Raw genomic sequence first — 26,667 nt, forward strand, 5'->3', positions numbered from 1 at the left:
CCGTTTTTGCAGATCCATGGCGGATCCACCCAAAACGCGAGTGTAAACGTAGCCTAACCTCTGCCTGCTCCGGTGCAGCCGGCCACCTTTTAATACATTTGGCGTGTTTTCTGCCAGTTCCCTGCAGTGTCGGTCATTCCCCCAGTGTTTCTACAGCGATGAGGCGCAGTTTACATGGGACTGCGCTGCTTTTTAAGCCTTCGGGGGCTGCAGGATTAATGCTTTCCTTTCTGGCAGCTTCTGAATCAAGTCTTGAACCGCGTGACCGCAGAGCGGAACCTGTTTGATCGGGTGGTCACCCTCCGGCTCCCAGGTCAGTAGCACCCTGCTCCCAGCCCCTGTTAACCCTCTGCACCCCACTAATGCTGCGTCTTTTCCCAGGTCTGGAGAGCGTTGACCATTACCCGATTCTGGTGGCCGTGAGTGGGATCCTGGTGCGTCTGCTGGTGGAAGGTGAACCCCAGGGGTGAGTGCCGACCCCATCACCTGGGGGGTAGAAATGACTGCAGTATTTATTCTTGGAGTTGAAATGCAGCAGCTTTGCTTGTACTACAACTCCCAGCATCCTTTTCTGCCATCGTAGCATGCTGGGAGTTGCTCCGATGGGAGGATTCAGGGTGTATCCCCCGCGGGATTCAGCCTTAATGGAGGAAAACACTTTAGCACTTAGAGCTGCTGCCGAGGTGTGAGGGGGGATTAATGGTGATGAGTGGCGGGCGGTGAGCCAAGGCTCCGGTGGGTGCCGCAGGGGGTGCACCTGACACGTATGCAACAGCGGGTGCACCTGACACGTAGGTAACAGCGGGTGCACCTGACACGTAGGTAACAGCGGGTGCACCTGACACGTAGGTAACAGCGGGTGCACCTGACACGTAGGTAACAGCGGGTGCACCTGACTCGTAGGTAACAGCGGGTGCACCTGACACGTAGGTAACAGCGGGTGCACCTGACACGTAGGTAACAGCGGGTGCACCTGACACGTAGGTAACAGCGGGTGCACCTGACACGTAGGTAACAGCGGGTGCACCTGACACGTAGGTAACAGCGGGTGCACCTGACACGTAGGTAACAGCGGGTGCACCTGACGCGTAGGTAACAGCGGGTGCACCTGACGCGTAGGTAACAGCGGGTGCACCTGACGCGTAGGTAACAGCGGGTGCACCTGACGCGTAGGTAACAGCGGGTGCACCTGACGCGTAGGTAACAGCGGGTGCACCTGACGCGTAGGTAACAGCGGGTGCACGTCAGGCCTGATGTTACATAGGACACTGGGGGGGGGGGACACAATCTCTGCACCTCCGAGGATCATACGAATACAGAGACATCTCTCCTGAATCGCTAAGAAAATTTTTATTAATGTGAAAATGTCCGGAGCAGCGCAGCCCCCCGGCCATCCCGACCATGAGTGGTGGGATCTATGGCAGCTTCTCCCCCAGGCCGGGCACCTTGCATCACCCATCCACAGAGTCATACGAGACATTGCTGTGGGCCCCGTAACGGTACATTACACTTATAAGAATACTCCTGTCAGTACCTGATACAAAATGCTGTGAGGCCGGCGCCCGCCATGTAGCTAGTCCAGGTGGGGGGGGGGCGGCGCCCGCCATGCAGCGAGTCCAGGTGGGGGGGGGGCGGCGCCCGCCATGCAGCGAGTCCAGGTGGGGGGGGGGCGGCGCCCGCCATGCAGCGAGTCCAGGGGGGCCGGCGCCCGCCATGCAGCGGGTCCAGGGGGGGAGGGGGGGCGCCCGCCATGCAGCGGATCCAGGGGGGGGGGCGGCGCCCGCCATGCAGCGGATCCAGGGGGGGGCGGCGCCCGCCATGCAGCGGATCCAGGGGGATGCCGGCGCCCGCCATAAAGCGAGTCCAGGGGGGCCGGCGCCCGCCATGCAGCGGGTCCAGGGGGGGGCCGGCGCCCGCCATGCAGCAGAGCCAACAGTGTGTCTGGGCCATGCATCTATGTCTGCACAATTGGGCAGTCTGAGAAGACAGAGCTGTCAGAGTCCGACCGCAGCTGCAGGATCTTTGGGTTCTTTTTAGATCGTCCTTCTTTTATTGGCTCTAAGAAGACAACATGGCGGCTGGCTCCCACCTTGCGGCTGTTGGCCCCTTCGCAGACTGGTGGCGTTCCACAAAGTATGGAAGACTGAGCGCTGCTTTCCTGTGGCGGGCTGGGGGTTTGTGGGGGTTTGGAACAGCAGAGGAAGCATCGACATGGAGTCATATAGAGATAAATGAAGACCAGGACTAGGCTGACCACACAGCCCAGGAGGGTGGTGAGGCCCGTGTTGAAGGACTCCACCTGGTGCTTGGGGTAATGGACGGTGACGTTGACCTCATGCGTGGCGTTGTAGCTGAGCCGCCTGTTGACTGCGATGCACAGGTAGACCCCGGAGTTCCAGGGCTGCGCTTTGTGGATCTCTAAGCTGCCGTTGGGGTGAATGCGAAAGCTCTGGTTACTGTTTCCGGGTGGGAAGATGAAGTTGTAGGCCGGTGAGATCCAGAGGTAGGTGGTATTCTCCTGGGGCAGGCTGGTATTACAGGTCACCATCAGTCTCCTCCCCACCAAAACCTTCAGGCCAGTGTCTCCAAGTTCTTGTCCAAGTCCAGTAGAGCAATTGTCCAGTCCACTCTGGGACTCCAAGATGCGAACCACGGCGCGAGGCTTTCCCATGTAGAGGCAGGTGTGCTCCTGCCAGAAGTCCAGGGCGGAGGAGAAGCCCCGCTGCTTCCACTGGCGGAGGAGGGTGTAGAGCGGGCAGCTGCAGGTGAGGGGGTTGTTGTGCAGGTAAAGGCCGTTCTTGATGAACGCAGGTAGAGCAGACATCTCGTCCACCGGCAGCTCCATGAACTTATTGGAGGACAGATCCAGGGTGCGGAGATTGGGGTGAGTCAAGTTGCACATGGAGCTGAAGGAGAAGGCGCTCAGGTTGTTCCAGCTCAAGTAGATCTTCCGGATGTTGTGCAGTCTGGTGAAGGCGGCCTCCTCCATGTGGCTGATGTGGTTGTTGTAGAGCAGGAGTTCCTCCAGCCTCAGGAGATGATGGAAGTGTTCTGCCCGGATGCTCTGGAGCTTGTTGGAGGAGAGGTCCAGGTGCCTGAGGTTGGTGGCATTGTGGAAGGCCCCGGCCGGCAGCCGCTTGAACTCATTGTGGTTGAGGCACAAGACGTGGAGGTGAGGGACTCCGACCAGCCAGTGACTGTGCAGGGAGTGCAGGCTGTTGTGACTTAAGTCCAAAGTGACGGATGTGGGGGGCAGGTTCTCGGGGACCTTGGTCAGAGCTGCTCTGGTGCAGCTCAAGAGATCGGAGGCGCAGGTACAACCGGAGGGGCAGCCAGAGACCAAGGACCACATGAGCAGCAGAGTCAGCAGGATCTCTGACCGTCCCCTGGGGCAGCAGCCGCTGCTTCTCATGGTGTCCGATTCCTCGGTGGCCGGCTGGGACGGCTACATCGGTGCTGGAGAGGCAGTGGTCGTGTCACAGGCAGGGCCCCGGGGCCAGGACTGCCGGCGGCAGCTGCTTCCAGAGGTTCTCCTGCCTCCCAGGGAGAACATGAACTTCTTGGAAATCGCTGAAGAACAGCTTGTGATGTTGCTGGAGGTCGAGACGCCGTTCACACGACGCTGCCAGAGCTGAAAGACTTAGTGAGAGTTGAATCGATGCTGCTGCCGCTGGCGCTCCCGTCTCCCCCTCCCTCATTGGTTGAGGCGGCGAGGTGGGGGGGTCGCTCCCTGCACCGTCTTCTCAATGGCTGCTTCATCCTCTCCCTTAATGGAGCTGCGTCCACCCTATTGCCCTGGGACCTTGGCCCCGCCAGCTGCTCCTGGTTCGCCGGGTAATCGCTGCTGTGGTGAAACTTTTCTGTGACCGAGGTGTAATAACGGATATTGGACGGCGCCGCTGGCGGCCTCTCCACTCATTTGTTCTATTGCGGCTCTGCTGCGCTGGGTCCAATGTAATCTGTGACGTGTGGGGTTAATGGTATGCTTGGCGCTGCCTATGAAGGGTTAAGGCTGCGGGTGTGCGGCGGCCGGGCAGTAATGTGAGTCCAGGGCTCGGGCTCTCACTTTGCAGCAGATAATGGAGCGCCGGATCCCCAGGGCCTCATCCGCTTTACTTCTGCTGCAGGAAACGTGAGCCGCGCTCTGCACCGCCTGGGCCCCCAGTCACAGCATGCTGGGAGTTGTAGTAGCAAATCCATTTCACGCCTTCCTGTAATCGTACTCTGGTAAGTGCTGGAACTCCCATCCTCCTCCTCCTCCCCCTCTCACTCTTATCTGTTTGTCCCTCAGGATCCAGCGAGCGACGAATGTCTTACTGGCCGACCCTTGTTTCCAGCTGCGCTCCATCCAGTACTTACTGGGTCAGACGGAGCCCAACCCCCTGGGGGGCGCACAGGCGCCTGCGGACAAGAAGCATTTCTCCCTGCAGGCCTGTAAGTACCCGGAGCTGGGCGGGGGCCCGGACCCCAAGAGCTGTGCTGGGTGGGTATATGAGGGGGGGTGCAGAGTAATACAGGAAAGGGGGGGGGGGCAGAGTAATACAGGAAAGGGGGGGCGCAGAGTAATACAGGAAAGGGGGGGCCTGCTGCAGAGTAATACAGGAAAGGGGGGGTGCAGAGTAATACAGGAAAGGGGGGGCCTGGTGCAGAGTAATACAGGAAAGGGGGGGGGCCTGGTGAGGGGGGGGTGCAGAGTAATACAGGAAAGGGGGGGCCTGGTGCAGAGTAATACAGGAAAGGGGGGGCCTGCTGGGGGGGGGGTGCAGAGTAATACAGGAAAGGGGGGGGCCTGCTGTGGGGGGGGTGCAGAGTAATACAGGAAAGAGGGCCTGGTGCAGAGTAATACAGGAAAGGGGGGGCCTGCTGGGGGGTGCAGAGTAATACAGGAAAGGGGGGGCCTGCTGGGGGGTGCAGAGTAATACAGTAAAGGGGGGGCCTGCTGCGGTGGGGGGGTGCAGAGTAATACAGGAAAGGGGGGGCCTGCTGCGGTGGGGGGGGTGCAGAGTATCACAGGAAAGGGGGGGGCCTGCTGAGGGGGGGTGCAGAGTAATACAGGAAAGGGGGGGGGGGGTGCAGAGTAATACAGGAAAGGGGGGCCTGCTGAGGGGGAGGTGCAGAGTAATACAGGAAAGGGGGGGGCGTGATGAGGGGGGGGGTGCAGAGTAATACAGGAAAGGGGGGGCCTGGTGAGGGGGGGGTGCAGAGTAATACAGGAAAGGGGGGGCCTGGTGCAGAGTAATACAGGAAAGGGGGGGCCTGCTGTGGGGGGGTGCAGAGTAATACAGGAAAGAGGGGGCCTGGTGCAGAGTAATACAGGAAAGGGGGGGCCTGCTGCGGTGGGGGGGGTGCAGAGTATCACAGGAAAGGGGGGGGGCCTGCTGGGGGGGGGGTGCAGAGTAATACAGGAAAGGGGGGGGTGCAGAGTAATACAGGAAAGGGGGGCCTGCTGAGGGGGAGGTGCAGAGTAATACAGGAAAGGGGGGGGCGTGATGAGGGGGGGGTGCAGAGTAATACAGGAAAGGGGGGGCCTGGTGAGGGGGGGGTGCAGAGTAATACAGGAAAGGGGGGGCCTGCTGCAGAGTAATACAGGAAAGGGGGGGCCTGGTGAGGGGGGGGGGTGCAGAGTAATACAGGAAAGGGGGGGCCTGGTGCAGAGTAATACAGGAAAGGGGGGGGGGGTGCAGAGTAATACAGGAAAGGGGGGGCCTGCTGTGGGGGGGTGCAGAGTAATACAGGAAAGGGGGGGCCTGCTGCGGTGGGGGGGGTGCAGAGTATCACAGGAAAGGGGGGGGCCTGCTGAGGGGGAGGTGCAGAGTAATACAGGAAAGGGGGGGGCCTGCTGAGGGGGGGTGTGCAGAGTAATACAGGAAAGAGGGGGCCTGGTGCAGAGTAATACAGGAAAGGGGGGGCCTGCTGAGGGGGGGGGGGTGCAGAGTAATACAGGAAAGAGGGGGCCTGCTGCGGGGGGGGGGGTGCAGAGTATCACAGGAAAGGGGGGGCCTGCTGCGGTGGGGGGGGTGCAGAGTATCACAGGAAAGGGGGGGCCTGCTGCGGTGGGGGGGGTGCAGAGTATCACAGGAAAGGGGGGGGCCTGCTGAGGGGGGGGTGTGCAGAGTAATACAGGAAAGAGGGGGCCTGATGAGGGGGGGGGGGTGCAGAGTAATACAGGAAAGGGGGGGCCTGGTGAGGGGGGGTGCAGAGTAATACAGGAAAGGGGGGGCCTGCTGCAGAGTAATACAGGAAAGGGGGGGCCTGGTGAGGGGGGGGTGCAGAGTAATACAGGAAAGGGGGGGCCTGGTGCAGAGTAATACAGGAAAGGGGGGGGCCTGCTGGGGGGGGTGCAGAGTAATACAGGAAAGGGGGGGCCTGCTGTGGTGGGGGGGTGCAGAGTAATACAGGAAAGGGGGGGCCTGCTGAGGGGGGGTGCAGAGTATCACAGGAAAGGGGGGGGCCTGGTGAGGGGGGGGTGCAGAGTAATACAGGAAAGGGGGGGCCTGCTGGGGGGGGTGCAGAGTAATACAGGAAAGGGGGGGCCTGCTGTGGTGGGGGGGTGCAGAGTAATACAGGAAAGGGGGGGCCTGCTGAGGGGGGGTGCAGAGTATCACAGGAAAGGGGGGGGGGTGCTGAGTAATACAGGAAAGGGGGGGCCTGCTGCGGTGGGGGGGTGCAGAGTAATACAGGAAAGGGGGGGGGGGGTGCAGAGTAATACAGGATTACAGGCTGTGATTTCTTGGGCCCTTAGTTGACCGTTCCCAGTGTTGGGGTGCTCAGCTGGGGCCCCGGGCCCCCCGCGTCTCACCGTTGTTTTTCTCCTCCTCTGCAGACTCGGATTACATAGATGCAGCAGAGCTGAGTGAAGTGGAGCAGATGCTGAGCCTCCTGAACGAGGAGTCCAAGCAGGCGGCCGCCAGCACTCAGGTCCGTGCAGCGCCTTATGTAACGCGCCTGCCGGATGCGTCTCGGAGACGCGCTGACCTTTCTGCTGATGAAGCGATCAGTTTACTGCAGATCGGCATAAAAATAGTTTTGGGCCCAGAATGTGATCCTCGCCTGGGAAGCGACTGCTGCATTATTAATGGCCCTCTGCATCAGCCGCGTCCTGACTGCGCAGAGCCCCGGAACGCGCGCCCGGCGCAGCACTGACTCTGCCTCCTTTTACCTTGCAGCCGACCAGTGAGGAGGATCTGTGCCCGATCTGCTACGCTCACCCCATCTCCGCCATCTTCAGGCCCTGCTCCCACAAGTCCTGCAAGTGAGTATGACTCCGCCCCCTGCGCCGCTCCGTGCGCTCAGCCCGCCACTAACTGGTTTAACCCTTTGCAGGGCATGCATCAATCAGCATCTGATGAACAATAAGGACTGTTTCTTCTGTAAAGCCACCATCACGGGGGTGGAGGACTACGAGAAGTCGCCCGCCACCTAGGACCTTACAGCTTTATTTACTGCGTGTTCTATGTGACGCTCCGCACCTGGAGGATGCTGGGAGATTTGTGCCGTTTACAGCAGAGATGCGTTTTTATGATTTGTGTGCGGTCACGGAAGCGAGGATTAAATTATTTATCCACCTGCCGCCTCTGCCTGTGAGGGGGAGGGGCACCGGGCTTAAAGGGGCGTCTCTGGGCACCGCCACCTTCTGCTCAGTGGGGCGTGGACCTAGGGCGCCTGAGCCGTACGCAGGGTTACGCCACGTGTGCTGCTGGCGGCCACCACACTCCGTTACAGCCGACCAGCAGGGTTGGGGTTAACCCTATAAAGCAGTTTTGCAGGAATTGGACGAGGACCCCCCCCCCCTCGCTGTCTGTTAGCGTGATGCACTATGTGACGCCACGGCTTCAGCAGCGACACCTGCAGTCCCTGTAAGTAAGGGGTGGGGTCACGACCTTTAACCTCCCAGCACCGTTGGAAGGCGAACGATAAATAAGCGGAGACGCCATGAAAAAAAAGTCTTTATAAGTAAATTCCCACTAGAAAGTCAGCACCAGCGTGGCTCCTCGCCCAGGTGGCAGCAGTGTGATTAACCCATGCAAGGCTGGGGCGGGAGCTTCCTGGTCTGTACATCTTCCCCTCCCCCACCTCCACTGTACAGAGGATGAGTCCAATCACAGCAGCGCAGGCGCCGTCCCGATCCTCATGTCCTCAGCTTTTGGAGAAGGCACCAGAGCAGCGCTCCTGCCGGCAGTGCGGGGGCCACAGTCTATTGTCCCGGCACCCCCCCTACATGATGATCCGGGGCTCCGGCACCGACTCGGAGATGCACTTGTGGGGTAACACGTTGGCTCCATTGAGGTAAAGCTCATCGTTTACAATGACGTCTTCGCCCAACACCGTCACGTTCTCGATCCGCACCTGGGGGCAGAAAGAACAGTGTCATACACTGCAACAAAACCTCTGCTGTGTGTAAGCGCTTTATATATAGGGGCCCCATGTAACGTGTTCACAGCAACCTCCCTAAACCAGCAGTTCCTGAATGTCTCCAGACACACACCGCTCTGCTGTGCCAGGTCCTTCCACTCAGCACACCACCCCTCCCCCAATAATCCAGTGGGCGCTGTATGGGGCAGGAAAGGACCGGTCAGTGCGGCATTAGTCTGGGGGACGGGGTTCCTCTGTCAGTGCGGCATTAGTCTGGGGGACGGGGTTCTTCCGTCAGTGCGGCATTAGTCTGGGGGACGGGGTTCTTCCGTCAGTGCGGCATTAGCCTGGGGGACGGGGTTCTTCCGTCAGTGCGGCATTAGCCTGGGGGACGGGGTTCTTCCGTCAGTGCGGCATTAGCCTGGGGGACGGGGTTCTTCCGTCAGTGCGGCATTAGTCTGGGGGACGGGGGGTTCTTCCGTAAGTGCGGCATTAGTCTGGGGGACGGGGGGTTCTTCCGTAAGTGCGGCATTAGTCTGGGGGACGGGGTTCTTCCGTCAGTGCGGCATTAGTCTGGGGGACGGGGTTCTTCCGTCAGTGCGGCATTAGTCTGGGGGACGGGGTTCTTCCGTCAGTGTGGCATTAGTCTGGGGGACGGGGGGTTCTTCCGTCAGTGCGGCATTAGTCTGGGGGACGGGGTTCTTCCGTCAGTGCGGCATTAGTCTGGGGGACGGGGTTCTTCCGTCAGTGCGGCATTAGTCTGAGGACGGGGTTCTTCTGTCAGTGTGGCATTAGTCTGGGGGACGGGGTTCTTCCGTCAGTGCGGCATTAGTCTGGGGGACGGGGGGTTCTTCCGTCAGTGCGGCATTAGCCTGGGGGACGGGGTTCTTCCGTCAGTGCGGCATTAGTCTGGGGGACGGGGGGTTCTTCCGTCAGTGCGGCATTAGTCTGAGGACGGGGTTCTTCTGTCAGTGTGGCATTAGTCTGGGGGGCGGGGTTCTTCCGTCAGTGCGGCATTAGTCTGGGGGACGGGGGGTTCTTCCGTCAGTGCGGCATTAGCCTGGGGGACGGGGTTCTTCCGTCAGTGCGGCATTAGTCTGGGGGACGGGGTTCTTCCGTCAGTGCGGCATTAGTCTGAGGACGGGGTTCTTCCGTCAGTGCGGCAGTAGTCTGGGGGACGGGGTTCTTCTGTCAGTGCGGCATTAGTCTGGTGGACGGGGTTCTTCCGTCAGTGCGGCATTAGTCTGAGGACGGGGGGTTCTTCCGTCAGTGCGGCATTAGTCTGAGGACGGGGGGTTCTTCCGTCAGTGCGGCATTAGTCTGGGGGACGGGGTTCTTCCGTCAGTGCGGCATTAGTCTGAGGACGGGGTTCTTCCGTCAGTGCGGCATTAGTCTGAGGACGGGGTTCTTCCGTCAGTGCGGCATTAGTCTGAGGACGGGGTTCTTCCGTCAGTGCGGCAGTAGTCTGGGGGACGGGGTTCTTCCGTCAGTGCGGCAGTAGTCTGGGGGACGGGGTTCTTCCGTCAGTGCGGCATTAGTCTGGGGGACGGGGTTCTTCCGTCAGTGCGGCAGTAGTCTGAGGACGGGGTTCTTCCGTCAGTGCGGCAGTAGTCTGGGGGACGGGGTTCTTCCGTCAGTGCGGCATTAGTCTGGGGGACGGGGTTCTTCCGTCAGTGCGGCATTAGTCTGAGGACGGGGTTCTTCCGTCAGTGCGGCAGTAGTCTGAGGACGGGGTTCTTCCGTCAGTGCGGCATTAGTCTGAGGACGGGGTTCTTCCGTCAGTGCGGCAGTAGTCTGACGGTGGCAGGAAGCCCAGGTGATGAGGGTTATACTAGGACTTGCCCCTCACCCACTGTCCAACAGTTGAACTCCAGCCGACAATAGAGGATTCCAGCCAGGAATGGGAGCGGATCCGGGAGCCCTTCATAACTGTGCATCGCTTTATCCGCACCCCGTCCTCCACCGTCACGCCGGGGCCAATAATCACGTTGGGGCCAATGCAGCAGTTATCTCCAATCTTAGCAGAGGGATCCTAAAAGAAAACAGCGAGAAATGGAGAACGCACTGGAACCAGTACCACAGGAGCCTCCCGCACCGCGAGTACACTGGAACCAGTACCACAGGAGCCTCCCGCACTGCGAGTACACTGGAACCAGTACCACAGGAGCCTCCGGCACCGCGAGTACACTGGAACCAGTACCACAGGAGCCTCCCGCACTGCGAGTACACTGGAACCAGTACCACAGGAGCCTCCCGCACTGCGAGTACACTGGAACCAGTACCACAGGAGCCTCCGGCACCGCGAGTACACTGGAACCAGTACCACAGGAGCCTCCCGCACTGCGAGTACACTGGAACCAGTACCACAGGAGCCTCCCGCACCGTGAGTACACTGGAACCAGTACCACAGGAGCCTCCCGCACTGCGAGTACACTGGAACCAGTACCACAGGAGCCTCCCGCACTGCGAGTACACTGGAACCAGTACCACAGGAGCCTCCCGCACTGCGAGTACACTGGAACCAGTACCACAGGAGCCTCCCGCACTGCGAGTACACTGGAACCAGTACCACAGGAGCCTCCAGCACCGCGAGTACACTGGAACCAGTACCACAGGAGCCTCCAGCACCGCGAGTACACTGGAACCAGTACCACAGGAGCCTCCAGCACCGCGAGTACACTGGAACCAGTACCACAGGAGCCTCCAGCACCGCGAGTACACTGGAACCAGTACCACAGGAGCCTCCAGCACCGCGAGTACACTGGAACCAGTACCACAGGAGCCTCCCGCACTGCGAGTACACTGGAACCAGTACCACAGGAGCCTCCAGCACCGCGAGTACACTGGAACCAGTACCACAGGAGCCTCCCGCACTGCGAGTACACTGGAACCAGTACCACAGGAGCCTCCCGCACTGCGAGTACACTGGAACCAGTACCACAGGAGCCTCCCGCACTGCGAGTACACTGGAACCAGTACCACAGGAGCCTCCCGCACTGCGAGTACACTGGAACCAGTACCACAGGAGCCTCCTGCACCGCGAGTACACTGGAACCAGTAGCAATAATATAACATAAACACAGGCAGGTGCGCTCTGCGGTCTTACTAAGCCTCGTACTGGTGTAAAATGAAGAGATCAGCCAACATATCCTGCCTGGAGGACAGGTCTGAGCCCCAGCACCGCGCCAAGGCTTCTCAAGTAGCTCAGGACCTAACGCTCACCTACCTGAGCCGTATGGGCAATACCAGGGGCCAGTGGGCGAATTACAGGAGCGTGAGGTCCGACTCCCAGTATGTGACCATGCTTACAATGGGAGGAGGCAGAGCTCCGAGCCGCACCCAGGACTGGCGGATCTAGCCCGGGCCTCACATGTGCCCCAGTGCTGCCTGTGGATGGAAAAAAATCCATATCTATATCCGCCAGTCTGGGGATCGCCATTAGCAGCGGACCACCAGTGCAGGATCTGCCCCCCCCCCCCGTATAGATGCAGCACTGCATATGGGGTTGAGCACTTCCTGCTTTTTAATACCACGCCAATTTCTAGTTTGTACACTGGAACCAGTACCCCCGGAGCGTCCTGCACCGCGAGTACCCTGGAGCCAGTACCCCCGGAGCGTCCTGCACCGCGAGTACCCTGGAACCAGTACCCCCGGAGCGTCCTGCACCGCGAGTACCCTGGAGCCAGTACCCCCGGAGCGTCCTGCACCGCGAGTACCCTGGAGCCAGTACCCCCGGAGCGTCCTGCACCGCGAGTACCCTGGAACCAGTACCCCCGGAGCGTCCTGCACCGCGAGTACCCTGGAGCCAGTACCCCCGGAGCGTCCTGCACCGCGAGTACCCTGGAGCCAGTACCCCCGGAGCGTCCTGCACCGCGAGTACCCTGGAGCCAGTACCCCCGGAGCGTCCTGCACCGCGAGTACCCTGGAGCCAGTACCCCTGAAGCGTCCCGCACCGCGAGTACCCTGTAACCAGTACCCCCGGAGCGTCCCGCACCGCGAGTACATGTGGACCGCACCCCCCGGCCATCACCACTCACCACCAGCACATTCCCAGCGAAGCCGGCTCCGGAATGCAGCTTCTCCGGATGCTTCTGCTTCAGTGACTGCAGGTACAGGCACATCCCGGTCAGGAAGTCCTTGGGCTGCCCGATGTCCATCCAGAACCCTGAGAGACAGAAGACATGAGGGGGCAGCGGGGGATGGGCACATCACCAACATCGAGAACCATCCTCACCCTGCAGCTCCATGGCGAATAACTGCCCCCCTAGCGCCATCGCCGGGAAGATCTCCTTCTCTATCGAGGTTGGACGCAACTGTAAAGAGAAGAAGAGGAGGAGACTCAGCAGCGAGTGACCGCACCGCGCGCCCCAACATACCCCGGGAACTGGCCGCACCGCGCGCCCCAACATACCCCGGGAACTGGCCGCACCGCGCCCCAACATACCCCGGGAACTGGCCGCACCGCGCGCCCCAACATACCCCGGGAACTGGCCGCACCGCGCGCCCCAACATACCCCGGGAACTGGCCGCACCGCGCGCCCCAACATACCCCGGGAACTGGCCGCACCGCGCGCCCCAACATACCCCGGGAACTGGCCGCACCGCGCGCCCCAACATACCCCGGGAACTGGCCGCACCGCGCGCCCCAACATACCCCAGGAACTGGCCGCACCGCGCGCCCCAACATACCCCGGGAACTGGCCGCACCGCGCGCCCCAACATACCCCGGGAACTGGCCGCACCGCGCGCCCCAACATACCCGGGGAACTGGCCGCACCGCGCGCCCCAACATACCCGGGGAACTGGCCGCACCGCGCGCCCCAACATACCTCGGGAACTGGCCGCACCCCGCGCCCCAACATACCCCGGGAACTGGCCGCACCGCGCGCCCCAACATACCCCGGGAACTGGCCGCACCGCGCGCCCCAACATACCCCGGGAACTGGCCGCACCGCGCGCCCCAACATACCCCGGAAACTGGCCGCACCGCGCGCCCCAACATACCCCGGAAACTGGCCGCACCGCGCGCCCCAACATACCCCGGAAACTGGCCGCACCCCGCGCCCCAACATACCCCGGGAACTGGCCGCACCCCGGGAACTGGCCGCACCCCGCGCCCCAACATACCCCGGGAACTGGCCGCACCCCGCGCCCCAACATACCCCGGGAACTGGCCGCACCCCGCGCCCCAACATACCCCGGGAACTGGCCGCACCGCGCCCCAACATACCCGATCGTAGCATGTGAGGTGGGAACACCAACCATCACCGACAAAACTGCACCCCCCAAACCGCAGAGTCCAAGTCTCAAGACCCCAATGATGTAAGCCCCCCGTGTAGTACATAACGAGACCTGGATCCGCTCCAGCACTGACGGGCAGAAGATGTATAATCCGGAGTTAATCTTGTTGGACACAAACACTTGAGGCTTCTCCACAAAGCGCTGGATCTGACCGTCCTCCGCGTCGTACACGACCACCCCGTACTTAGAGGGCTCCTCCACCTTAGTGACCTGCAGAGGGATTAGATCATTAGAATAATCTGTACAACTGCTGAATGACAACCTAATAATCCCAGGTATAATATAACAGTATCCCTCAACCCCCCCCATAATCCCAGGTATAATATAACAGTATCCCTCAGCCCCCCTATAATCCCAGGTATAATATAACAATATTCCTCAGCCCCCCCCCCCTATAATCCCAGGTATAATATAACAATATCCCTCAGCCCGACCCCCATAATCCCAGGTATAATATGACAGTATCCCTCAGCCCCCGTCCCCCCATAATCCCAGGTATAATATAATAGTATCCCCCAGCCCCCCCCCCCCCCATAATCCCAGCTATAATATATTAGTATCCCTCAGCCCCCCCCTATAATCCCAGGTATAATATAATAGTATCCCCAAGCCCCCCCCCCCCCCATAATCCCAGGTATAATATAATAGTATCCCCCAGCCTCCCCCCCCATAATCCCAGGTATAATATAATAGTATCCCCAAGCCCCCCCCATAATCCCAGGTATAATATAATAGTATCCCTCAGCCCCCCCCCCATAATCCCAGGTATAATATAACAGTATCCCTCAGACCCCCCACCCCCATAATCCCAGGTATAATATAACAGTATCCCTCAGCCCCCCTCCCCCCTATAATCCCAGGTATAATATAATAGTATCCCCCCATAATCCCAGGTATAATATAATAGTTACCCTCAGCCCCCCCCATAATCCACCATCATCCTCTTCTGTACAGAGATTTGCCCATTAGCTCTGTGCCCCCCGTTCACTCACCACGATGGTGCCCTCCTTGCCGTGGTGCCGGTGGAAGCGGACCATGTCCTCGAAGGGAAAGTCGCAGATGACGTCGCTGTTCAGTACAAAGAACGGCTCCGAATTCTCAGTCAGCAGCTGCCGGGCCAGAGCCAAGGGGCCCGCTGGGGAGGGGGCATAAAGAGCACGATTACAGCCCCCCTGATACTGAGAGGTCACCCCAGATCCTAGGACCCTGCAGACTATGATTCCAGGTCACCAGCCCCCCGATACTGAGAGGTCACCCCAGATCCTAGGACCCTGCAGACTATGATTCCAGGTCACCAGCCCCCCGATACTGAGAGGTCACCCCAGATCCTAGGACCCTGCAGACTATGATTCCAGGTCACCAGCCCCCCGATACTGAGAGGTCACCCCAGATCCTAGGACCCTCCAGACTATGATTCCAGGTCACCAGCCCCCCGATACTGAGAGGTCACCCCAGATCCTAGGACCCTCCAGACTATGATTCCAGGTCACCAGCCCCCCGATACTGAGAGGTCACCCCAGATCCTAGGACCCTGCAGACTATGATTCCAGGTCACCAGCCTCCTGATACTGAGAGGTCACCCCAGATCCTAGGACCCTGCAGACTATGATTCCAGGTCACTAGCCCCCCGATACTGAGAGGTCACCCCAGATCCTAGGACCCTGCAGACTATGATTCCAGGTCACCAGCCCCCCGATACTGAGAGGTCACCCCAGATCCTAGGACCCTCCAGACTATGATTCCAGGTCACCAGCCCCCCGATACTGAGAGGTCACCCCAGATCCTAGGACCCTGCAGACTATGATTCCAGGTCACCAGCCCCCCGATACTGAGAGTTCACCCCAGATCCTAGGACCCTGCAGACTATGATTCCAGGTCACCAGCCCCCCGATACTGAGAGGTCACCCCAGATCCTAGGACCCTGCAGACTATGATTCCAGGTCACCAGCCTCCCGATACTGAGAGGTCACCCCAGATCCTAGGACCCTGCAGACTATGATTCCAGGTCACCAGCCCCCCGATACTGAGAGGTCACCCCAGATCCTAGGACCCTGCAGACTATGATTCCAGGTCACCAGCCCCCCGATACTGAGAGGTCACCCCAGATCCTGCAGACTATGATTCCAGGTCACCAGCCCCCCGATACTGAGAGGTCACCCCAGATCCTAGGACCCTGCAGACTATAATTCCAGGTCACCAGCCCCCCGATACTGAGAGATCACCCCAGATCCTAGGACCCTGCAGACTATTATTCCAGGTCACCAGCCCCCCGATACTGAGAGGTCACCCCAGATCCTAGGACCCTGCAGACTATGATTCCAGGTCACCAGCCCCCCGATACTGAGAGGTCACCGCAGATCCTGCAGACTATGATTCCAGGTCACCAGCCCCCCGATACTGAGAGGTCACCCCAGATCCTGGGACCCTGCAGACTATGATTCCAGGTCACCAGCCCCCCGATACTGAGAGGTCACCCCAGATCCTGCAGACTATGATTCCAGGTCACCAGCCCCCCCGATACTGAGAGGTCACCCCAGATCCTAGGACCCTGCAGACTATGATTCCAGGTCACCAGCCCCCCGATACTGAGAGGTCACCCCAGATCCTAGGACCCTGCAGACTATGATTCCAGGTCACCAGCCCCCCGATACTGAGAGGTCACCCCAGATCCTGGGACCCTGCAGACTATGATTCCAGGTCACCAGCCCCCCGATACTGAGAGGTCACCCCAGATCCTAGGACCCTGCAGACTATGAATCCAGGTCACCAGCCCCCCGATACTGAGAGGTCACCCCAGATCCTAGGACCCTGCAGACTATGATTCCAGGTCACCAGCCCCCCGATACTGAGAGTTCACCCCAGATCCTAGGACCCTGCAGACTATGATTGCAGGTCACCAGCCCCCCGATACTGAGAGGTCACCCCAGATCCTAGGACCCTGCAGACTATGATTCCAGGTCACCAGCCTCCCGATACTGAGAGGTCACCCCAGATCCTAGGACCCTGCAGACTATGATTCCAGGTCACCAGCCCCCCGATACTGAGAGGTCACCCCAGATCCTAGGACCCTGCAGACTATGATTCCAGGTCACCAGCCTCCCGATACTGAGAGGTCACCCCAGATCCTAGGACCCTGCAGACTATGATTGCAGGTCACCAGCCCCCCGATACTGAGAGGTCACCCCAGATCCTAGGACCCTGCAGACTATGATTCCAGGTCACCAGCCCCCCGATACTGAGAGGTCACCCCAGATCCTAGGACCCTGCAGACTATGATTCCAGGTCACCAGCCCCCCGATACTGAGAGGTCACCCCAGATCCTAGGACCCTGCAGACTAGGATTCCAGGTCACCAGCCCCCTGATACTGAGAGGTCACCCCAGATCCTGGGACCCTGCAGACTATGATTCCAGGTCACCAGCCCCCCGATACTGAGAGGTCACCCCAGATCCTGCAGACTATGATTCCAGGTCACCAGCCCCCCGATACTGAGAGGTCACCCCAGATCCTAGGACCCTGCAGACTATGATTCCAGGTCACCAGCCCCCCGATACTGAGAGATCACCCCAGATCCTAGGACCCTGCAGACTATGATTCCAGGTCACCAGCCCCCCGATACTGAGAGGTCACCCCAGATCCTAGGACCCTGCAGACTATGATTCCAGGTCACCAGCCCCCCGATACTGAGAGGTCACCGCAGATCCTGCAGACTATGATTCCAGGTCACCAGCCCCCCGATACTGAGAGGTCACCCCAGATCCTGGGACCCTGCAGACTATGATTCCAGGTCACCAGCCCCCCGATACTGAGAGGTCACCCCAGATCCTGCAGACTATGATTCCAGGTCACCAGCCCCCCTATACTGAGAGGTCACCCCAGATCCTAGGACCCTGCAGACTATGATTCCAGGTCACCAGCCCCCCGATACTGAGAGGTCACCCCAGATCCTAGGACCCTGCAGACTATGATTCCAGGTCACCAGCCTCCCGATACTGAGAGGTCACCCCAGATCCTAGGACCCTGCAGACTATGATTCCAGGTCACCAGCCCTCCGATACTGAGAGGTCACCCCAGATCCTAGGACCCTGCAGACTATGATTCCAGGTCACCAGCCTCCCGATACTGAGAGGTCACCCCAGATCCTAGGACCCTGCAGACTATGATTGCAGGTCACCAGCCCCCCGATACTGAGAGGTCACCCCAGATCCTAGGACCCTGCAGACTATGATTCCAGGTCACCAGCCCCCCGATACTGAGAGGTCACCCCAGATCCTAGGACCCTGCAGACTATGATTCCAGGTCACCAGCCCCCCGATACTGAGAGGTCACCCCAGATCCTAGGACCCTGCAGACTAGGATTCCAGGTCACCAGCCCCCCGATACTGAGAGGTCACCCCAGATCCTGGGACCCTGCAGACTATGATTCCAGGTCACCAGCCCCCCGATACTGAGAGGTCACCCCAGATCCTGCAGACTATGATTCCAGGTCACCAGCCCCCAGATACTGAGAGGTCACCCCAGATCCTAGGACCCTGCAGACTATGATTCCAGGTCACCAGCCCCCCGATACTGAGAGATCACCCCAGATCCTAGGACCCTGCAGACTATGATTCCAGGTCACCAGCCCCCCGATACTGAGAGGTCACCCCAGATCCTGCAGACTATGATTCCAGGTCACCAGCCCCCCGATACTGAGAGGTCACCCCAGATCCTGGGACCCTGCAGACTATGATTCCAGGTCACCAGCCCCCCGATACTGAGAGGTCACCCCAGATCCTGCAGACTATGATTCCAGGTCACCAGCCCCCCGATACTGAGAGGTCACCCCAGATCCTAGGACCCTGCAGACTGATTCCAGGTCACCAGCCCCCCGATACTGAGAGGTCACCGCAGATCCTGCAGACTATGATTCCAGGTCACCAGCCCCCCGATACTGAGAGGTCACCCCAGATCCTAGGACCCTCCAGACTATGATTCCAGGTCACCAGCCCCCCGATACTGAGAGGTCACCCCAGATCCTAGGACCCTGCAGACTATGATTCCAGGTCACCAGCCCCCCGATACTGAGAGGTCACCCCAGATCCTAGGACCCTGCAGACTATGATTCCAGGTCACCAGCCCCCCGATACTGAGAGGTCACCGCAGATCCTGCAGACTATGATTCCAGGTCACCAGCCCCCCGATACTGAGAGGTCACCCCAGATCCTGGGACCCTGCAGACTATGATTCCAGGTCACCAGCCCCCCGATACTGAGAGGTCACCCCAGATCCTAGGACCCTGCAGACTATGATTGCAGGTCACCAGCCCCCCGATACTGAGAGGTCACCCCAGATCCTAGGACCCTGCAGACTATGATTCCAGGTCACCAGCCCCCCGATACTGAGAGGTCACCCCAGATCCTAGGACCCTGCAGACTATGATTCCAGGTCACCAGCCCCCCGATACTGAGAGGTCACCCCAGATCCTAGGACCCTGCAGACTAGGATTCCAGGTCACCAGCCCCCCGATACTGAGAGGTCACCCCAGATCCTGGGACCCTGCAGACTAGGATTCCAGGTCACCAGCCCCCCGATACTGAGAGGTCACCCCAGATCCTGCAGACTATGATTCCAGGTCACCAGCCCCCCGATACTGAGAGGTCACCCCAGATCCTAGGACCCTGCAGACTATGATTCCAGGTCACCAGCCCCCCGATACTGAGAGATCACCCCAGATCCTAGGACCCTGCAGACTATGATTCCAGGTCACCAGCCCCCCGATACTGAGAGGTCACCCCAGATCCTAGGACCCTGCAGACTATGATTCCAGGTCACCAGCCCCCCGATACTGAGAGGTCACCGCAGATCCTGCAGACTATGATTCCAGGTCACCAGCCCCCCGATACTGAGAGGTCACCCCAGATCCTGGGACCCTGCAGACTATGATTCCAGGTCACCAGCCCCCCGATACTGAGAGGTCACCCCAGATCCTGCAGACTATGATTCCAGGTCACCAGCCCCCCTATACTGAGAGGTCACCCCAGATCCTAGGACCCTGCAGACTATGATTCCAGGTCACCAGCCCCCCGATACTGAGAGGTCAGCCCAGATCCTAGGACCCTGCAGACTATGATTCCAGGTCACCAGCCCCCCGATACTGAGAGGTCACCCCAGATCCTGGGACCCTGCAGACTATGATTCCAGGTCACCAGCCCCCCGATACTGAGAGGTCACCCCAGATCCTAGGACCCTGCAGACTATGATTCCAGGTCACCAGCCCCCCGATACTGAGAGGTCACCCCAGATCCTAGGACCCTGCAGACTATGATTCCAGGTCACCAGCCCCCTGATACTGAGAGGTCACCCCAGATCCTGCAGACTATGATTCCAGGTCACCAGCCCCCCGATACTGAGAGGTCACCCCAGATCCTGGGACCCTGCAGACTATGATTCCAGGTCACCAGCCCCCCGATACTGAGAGGTCACCCCAGATCCTGCAGACTATGATTCCAGGTCACCAGCCCCCCGATACTGAGAGGTCACCCCAGATCCTGGGACCCTGCAGACTATGATTCCAGGTCACCAGCCCCCCGATACTGAGAGGTCACCCCAGATCCTGCAGACTATGATTCCAGGTCACCAGCCCCCCGATACTGAGAGGTCACCCCAGATCCTAGGACCCTGCAGACTATGATTCCAGGTCACCAGCCCCCCGATACTGAGAGGTCACCCCAGATCCTAGGACCCTGCAGACTATGATTCCAGGTCACCAGCCCCCCGATACTGAGAGGTCACCCCAGATCCTAGGACCCTGCAGACTATGATTCCAGGTCACCAGCCCCCCGATACTGAGAGGTCACCGCAGATCCTGCAGACTATGATTCCAGGTCACCAGCCCCCCGATACTGAGAGGTCACCCCAGATCCTAGGACCCTCCAGACTATGATTCCAGGTCACCAGCCCCCCGATACTGAGAGGTCACCCCATATCCTAGGACCCTGCAGACTATGATTCCAGGTCACCAGCCCCCCGATACTGAGAGGTCACCCCAGATCCTAGGACCCTGCAGACTATGATTCCAGGTCACCAGCCCCCCGATACTGAGAGGTCACCGCAGATCCTGCAGACTATGATTCCAGGTCACCAGCCCCCCGATACTGAGAGGTCACCCCAGATCCTGGGACCCTGCAGACTATGATTCCAGGTCACCAGCCCCCCGATACTGAGAGGTCACCCCAGATCCTGCAGACTATGATTCCAGGTCACCAGCCCCCCGATACTGAGAGGTCACCCCAGATCCTAGGACCCTGCAGACTATGATTCCAGTTCACCAGCCCCCCGATACTGAGAGGTCACCCCAGATCCTGCAGACTATGATTCCAGGTCACCAGCCCCCCGATACTGAGAGGTCACCCCAGATCCTAGGACCCTGCAGACTATGATTCCAGGTCACCAGCCCCCCGATACTGAGAGGTCACCCCAGATCCTAGGACCCTGCAGACTATGATTCCAGGTCACCAGCCCCCCGATACTGAGAGGTCACCCCAGATCCTAGGACCCTGCAGACTATGATTCCAGGTCACCAGCCCCCCGATACTGAGAGGTCACCCCAGATCCTGGGACCCTGCAGACTATGATTCCAGGTCACCAGCCCCCCGATACTGAGAGGTCACCCCAGATCCTAGGACCCTGCAGACTATGATTCCAGGTCACCAGCCCCCCGATACTGAGAGGTCACCCCAGATCCTAGGACCCTGCAGACTATGATTCCAGGTCACCAGCCCCCCGATACTGAGAGGTCACCCCAGATCCTAGGACCCTCCAGACTATGATTCCAGGTCACCAGCCCCCCGATACTGAGAGGTCACCCCAGATCCTAGGACCCTCCAGACTATGATTCCAGGTCACCAGCCCCTCGATACTGAGAGGTCACCCCAGATCCTAGGACCCTGCAGACTATGATTCCAGGTCACCAGCCCCCCGATACTGAGAGGTCACCCCAGATCCTAGGACCCTGCAGACAATGATTCCAGGTCACCAGCCCCCCGATACTGAGAGGTCACCCCAGATCCTAGGACCCTGCAGACTATGATTCCAGGTCACCAGACCCCCGATACTGAGAGGTCACCCCAGATCCTAGGACCCTGCAGACTATGATTCCAGGTCACCAGCCCCCCGATACTGAGAGGTCACCCCAGATCCTAGGACCCTGCAGACTATGATTCCAGGTCACCAGCCCCCCGATACTGAGAGGTCACCCCAGATCCTAGGACCCTGCAGACTATGATTCCAGGTCACCAGCCCCCCGATACTGAGAGGTCACCCCAGATCCTGGGACCCTGCAGACTATGATTCCAGGTCACCAGCCCCCCGATACTGAGAGGTCACCCCAGATCCTAGGACCCTGCAGACTATGATTCCAGGTCACCAGCCCCCCGATACTGAGAGGTCACCCCAGATCCTAGGACCCTGCAGACTATGATTCCAGGTCACCAGCCCCCCGATACTGAGAGGTCACCCCAGATCCTAGGACCCTCCAGACTATGATTCCAGGTCACCAGCCCCCCGATACTGAGAGGTCACCCCAGATCCTAGGACCCTCCAGACTATGATTCCAGGTCACCAGCCCCTCGATACTGAGAGGTCACCCCAGATCCTAGGACCCTGCAGACTATGATTCCAGGTCACCAGCCCCCCGATACTGAGAGGTCACCCCAGATCCTAGGACCCTGCAGACAATGATTCCAGGTCACCAGCCCCCCGATACTGAGAGGTCACCCCAGATCCTAGGACCCTGCAGACTATGATTCCAGGTCACCAGACCCCCGATACTGAGAGGTCACCCCAGATCCTAGGACCCTGCAGACTATGATTCCAGGTCACCAGCCCCCCGATACTGAGAGGTCACCCCAGATCCTAGGACCCTGCAGACTATGATTCCAGGTCACCAGCCCCCCGATACTGAGAGGTCACCCCAGATCCTAGGACCCTGCAGACTATGATTCCAGGTCACCAGCCCCCCGATACTGAGAGATCACCCCAGATCCTAGGACCCTGCAGACTATGATTCCAGGTCACCAGCCCCCCGATACTGAGAGATCACCCCAGATCCTAGGACCCTGCAGACTATGATTCCAGGTCACCAGCCCCCCCGATACTGAGAGGTCCCCCCACTTCGCTCACCTGTTCCCAGCGGCTCCTTCTCGTGTGACATGGAGATGCGGATTCCCAGCTGCCGGGAAATAAAGGGAGGGTAAGATGGCGGACGGCGCCGGACATGACGGCTGAGACAAGACGAGGACTCACCCGCTTCTCCTGCTCCTTCATCTCCTTCTCCAGCAGGTCTGACATGTAGCTGACGGCCAGGATGACGTGATTAACCCCTGCCTGCCCGGAGGAAAGGAGACACTGCCGTTACACTGCGTACAGGAGATCAGCGGCTCTGCGCTCGCTGCGACGCCGCTTACCTTGACCAGCGCCTCCACCTGGTGCAGCAGGATGGGCATATTGCAGAAATCCACCAGGGGTTTGGGGACACTGAGCGTCAGGGGCCGCAGCCGCGTTCCGTACCCGCCAACCAGGATCAAGGCCTTCATGTTCCCTGTGAGAGATGAGACGGCGTGTGACATCAGCAGAGACCCCCGGAGCCACAAGACCCTTCCCCCGATCCCGGCTGTGGCTCCTCCTCTTCCTTCCGATTCAGCTGAAGACGAGCAAGAACCGGGGGAAGAGCGTGCGCTGCTGAAAGCTTCACAATAAACCTGAGGCACCTATCCTCTGCTTCCTGTCAGTGAATTACATCCAGAAGCGGAGAACTGGAAAGGGAGGGGGGGGGGGGGGGATCTGCGGAGATAACAGATGATCGGTGGGATCTGCGGAGATAACAGATGATCGGGGGGGGATCTGCGGAGATAACAGATGATCGGGGGGGGGGATCTGCGGAGATAACAGATGATCGGGGGGGGATCTGCAGAGATAACAGATGATCGGGGGGATCTGCGGAGATAACAGATGATCGGGGGGATCTGCGGAGATAACAGATGATCGGGGGGGGGGGTCTGCGGAGATAACAGATGATCGGGGGGGGGGATCTGCGGAGATAACAGATGATCGGGGGGGGGGTCTGCGGAGATAACAGATGATCGGGGGGGGATCTGCGGAGATAACAGATGATCGGGGGGGGGATCTGCGGAGATAACAGATGATCGGGGGGGGGGATCTGCGGAGATAACAGATGATCGGGGGGGGTCTGCGGAGATAACAGATGATCGGGGGGGGATCTGCGGAGATAACAGATGATCGGGGGGGGGATCTGCGGAGATAACAGATGATCGGGGGGGGGATCTGCGGAGATAACAGATGATCGGGGGGATCTGCGGAGATAACAGATGATCGGGGGGGGGGATCTGCGGAGATAACAGATGATCGGGGGGGATCTGTGGAGATAACAGATGATCGGGGGGGGGATCTGCAGAGATAACAGATGATCGGGGGGATCTGCGGAGATAACAGATGATCGGGGGGATCTGCGGAGATAACAGATGATCGGGGGGGGGGATCTGCGGAGATAACAGATGATCGGGGGGGGGGGTCTGCGGAGATAACAGATGATCGGGGGGGGGATCTGCGGAGATAACAGATGATCGGGGGGGGATCTGCGGAGATAACAGATGATCGGGGGGGGGATCTGCGGAGATAACAGATGATCGGGGGGGGATCTGCGGAGATAACAGATGATCGGGGGGATCTGCGGAGATAACAGATGATCGGGGGGGGGGATCTGCGGAGATAACAGATGATCGGGGGGGATCTGTGGAGATAACAGATGATCGGGGGGGGATCTGCGGAGATAACAGATGATCGGGGGGATCTGCGGAGATAACAGATGATCTGGGGGGATCTGTGGGGATAACAGATGATCTGGGGGGATCTGTGGGGATAACAGATGATCGGGGGGATCTGTGGAGATAACAGATGATCGGGGGGATCTGTGGAGATAACAGATGATCGGGGGGATCTGCGGAGATAACAGATGATCGGGGGGGGGATCTGCGGAGATAACAGATGATCGGGGGGATCTGCGGAGATAACAGATGATCGGGGGGATCTGCGGAGATAACAGATGATCGGGGGGGGGGATCTGTGGAGGTAACAGATGATCGGGGGGATCTGTGGGGATAACAGATGATCGGGGGGGGGGGATCTGCGGAGATAACAGATGATCGGGGGGATCTGTGGAGGTAACAGATGATCGGGGGGATCTGTGGAGATAACAGATGATCGGGGGGGATCTGTGGAGATAACAGATGATCGGGGGGATCTGCGGAGATAACAGATGATCGGGGGGATCTGTGGAGATAACAGATGATCGGGGGGATCTGCGGAGATAACAGATGATCGGGGGGATCTGTGGAGATAACAGATGATCGGGGGGATCTGTGGAGATAACAGATGATCGGGGGGATCTGCGGAGATAACAGATGATCGGGGGGATCTGCGGAGATAACAGATGATCGGGGGGATCTGTGGAGGTAACAGATGATCGGGGGGATCTGCGGAGGTAACAGATGATCGGGGGGATCTGCGGAGATAACAGATGATCGGGGGGATCTGTGGAGATAACAGATGATCGGGGGGATCTGCGGAGGTAACAGATGATCGGGGGGGGATCTGCGGAGATAACAGATGATCGGGGGGATCTGTGGAGGTAACAGATGATCGGGGGGATCTGCGGAGATAACAGATGATCGGGGGGATCTGCGGAGATAACAGATGATCGGGGGGATCTGTGGAGGTAACAGATGATCGGGGGGATCTGTGGAGGTAACAGATGATCGGGGGGATCTGTGGAGGTAACAGATGATCGGGGGGATCTGTGGAGGTAACAGATGATCGGGGGGACACTTACCTGCGCTCTACGGGAATTACCAGTTTCTGTCACTTGACTACTTCCACCTCAGCAACCATTCAAACCTTTGACGTCACCGGCTAAGGGCGGGGCCACACTTTCACTTCCGCTTCCTGGTTCCGCCCTAATCTCTCTCCCCCTCAGCACAGGCACTCAGCGCGCTCCCCGTTCTCCGCTGTAACTTTCCGCTTGACGCAGAGGCTGAACCCCGACTGCAGCTCCGCTCACCGGGGCCGATCTCTAAGGCGCGAGCTACTGTTTAGTTACCCAGGCAACAACTAACTTCATGCCAGCTCATTCTCTATTGGATGATTTCAGGTCACGAGGTTAAAACCCCTCCCATAAGAGAAGCCAATTCACCAATCAGCGAGTGACGCACTGCTATGACGGTATTGGATAAGTAGGCGCCCAATAGGAGGTCCGGGATTTGCTGTCATGGAGACGCTTCCAGCAACGCGGAAGTTACTAACAGAAGGCGTGGTTTAGTGACAGATGTGCCGCAGGTGGAGTCACATGACTAATCTAAGCCAATCACAGTTGATGTAGTCCGGGAATGGTAGAACTTATGGGCGCTTGTTGAAGTTTAGGTCACGTGATGCTGAGCCGCTTCCCCCTCCCCCATAGGAGTTGCGTTTTCTGGGGTTCTTTGCGGTTTGGGGTTATGTTGTGACTCTTCTCGGAGCCAATGCTGCTATTTCTCTAAGGTGCACAGCGGTGTCAATACTGGGCTGTCAGGGCGCCACCTTTCCCAACAGAAAATACCCCCCAGTAATAGTAATGCCCCCATTAGTGCCCCCAGTAATAGTAATGCCCCCATTAGTGCCCCCAGGAATAGTAATGCCCCCATTAGTGCCCCCAGTAATAGTAATGCCCCCAATAGTGCCCCCAGTAATAGTAATGCCTCTATTAGTGCCCCCAGTAATAGTAATGCCCCCAATAGTGCCCCCAGTAATAGTAATGCCCCCATTAGTGCCCCCAGTAATAGTAATGCCCCCAGTAATAGTAATGTCCCCGTTAGTGACCCCAGTAATAGTAATGCCCCCATTAGTGCCCCCAGTAATAGTAATGCCCCCATTAGTGCCCCCAGTAATAGTAATGCCCCCATTAGTGCCCCCAGTAATAGTAATG

General features: G+C 59.1%; 3 protein-coding genes and 1 long non-coding RNA gene across 4 annotated transcripts in view; 2 read left to right on the forward strand and 2 right to left on the reverse strand.

Annotated features, from left to right (window-relative positions):
* Positions 1 to 7,560, forward strand: part of RNF123 (ring finger protein 123) — a 49,184-nt gene extending 41,624 nt beyond the window's left edge. Inside the window, exons 34-39 of the mRNA XM_040407443.1 lie at positions 238 to 313; positions 382 to 466; positions 4,292 to 4,434; positions 6,824 to 6,918; positions 7,167 to 7,252; positions 7,324 to 7,560. Coding sequence (XP_040263377.1) covers positions 238 to 313; positions 382 to 466; positions 4,292 to 4,434; positions 6,824 to 6,918; positions 7,167 to 7,252; positions 7,324 to 7,423 — 585 coding nt within the window. The 3' untranslated portion in view covers positions 7,424 to 7,560. The remainder of the gene's footprint in view (positions 1 to 237; positions 314 to 381; positions 467 to 4,291; positions 4,435 to 6,823; positions 6,919 to 7,166; positions 7,253 to 7,323) is intronic.
* AMIGO3 (adhesion molecule with Ig like domain 3) lies at positions 1,789 to 3,816 on the reverse strand. Its single transcript, XM_040407444.1, has one exon. It carries the CDS (start codon positions 3,410 to 3,412, stop codon positions 1,955 to 1,957), a length of 1,458 nt encoding a protein of 485 aa, XP_040263378.1. The 5' UTR covers positions 3,413 to 3,816; the 3' UTR covers positions 1,789 to 1,954.
* A 375-nt stretch (positions 7,561 to 7,935) lies between the features above and the next one.
* Positions 7,936 to 25,845, reverse strand: GMPPB (GDP-mannose pyrophosphorylase B). Its single transcript, XM_040407098.1, has 10 exons — positions 25,540 to 25,845; positions 23,099 to 23,232; positions 22,938 to 23,018; positions 22,815 to 22,863; positions 14,646 to 14,788; positions 13,705 to 13,863; positions 12,587 to 12,665; positions 12,390 to 12,517; positions 10,202 to 10,384; positions 7,936 to 8,346 (listed from the first exon to the last, which is right to left on the reverse strand). Exons 2-10 carry the CDS (start codon positions 23,225 to 23,227, stop codon positions 8,215 to 8,217), a joined length of 1,083 nt encoding a protein of 360 aa, XP_040263032.1. The 5' UTR covers positions 23,228 to 23,232; positions 25,540 to 25,845; the 3' UTR covers positions 7,936 to 8,214.
* Positions 16,499 to 19,184, forward strand: LOC120978768. Its single transcript, XR_005774186.1, has 5 exons — positions 16,499 to 17,065; positions 17,123 to 17,464; positions 17,522 to 18,106; positions 18,164 to 18,390; positions 18,820 to 19,184. It is a non-coding gene; the product is annotated as an uncharacterized LOC120978768 (long non-coding RNA).
* Positions 25,846 to 26,667: the final 822 nt, after the last annotated feature.

This window comes from Bufo bufo, chromosome 9, assembly GCF_905171765.1.
Source record: "Bufo bufo chromosome 9, aBufBuf1.1, whole genome shotgun sequence".
Lineage (NCBI taxonomy): Eukaryota > Metazoa > Chordata > Amphibia > Anura > Bufonidae > Bufo > Bufo bufo.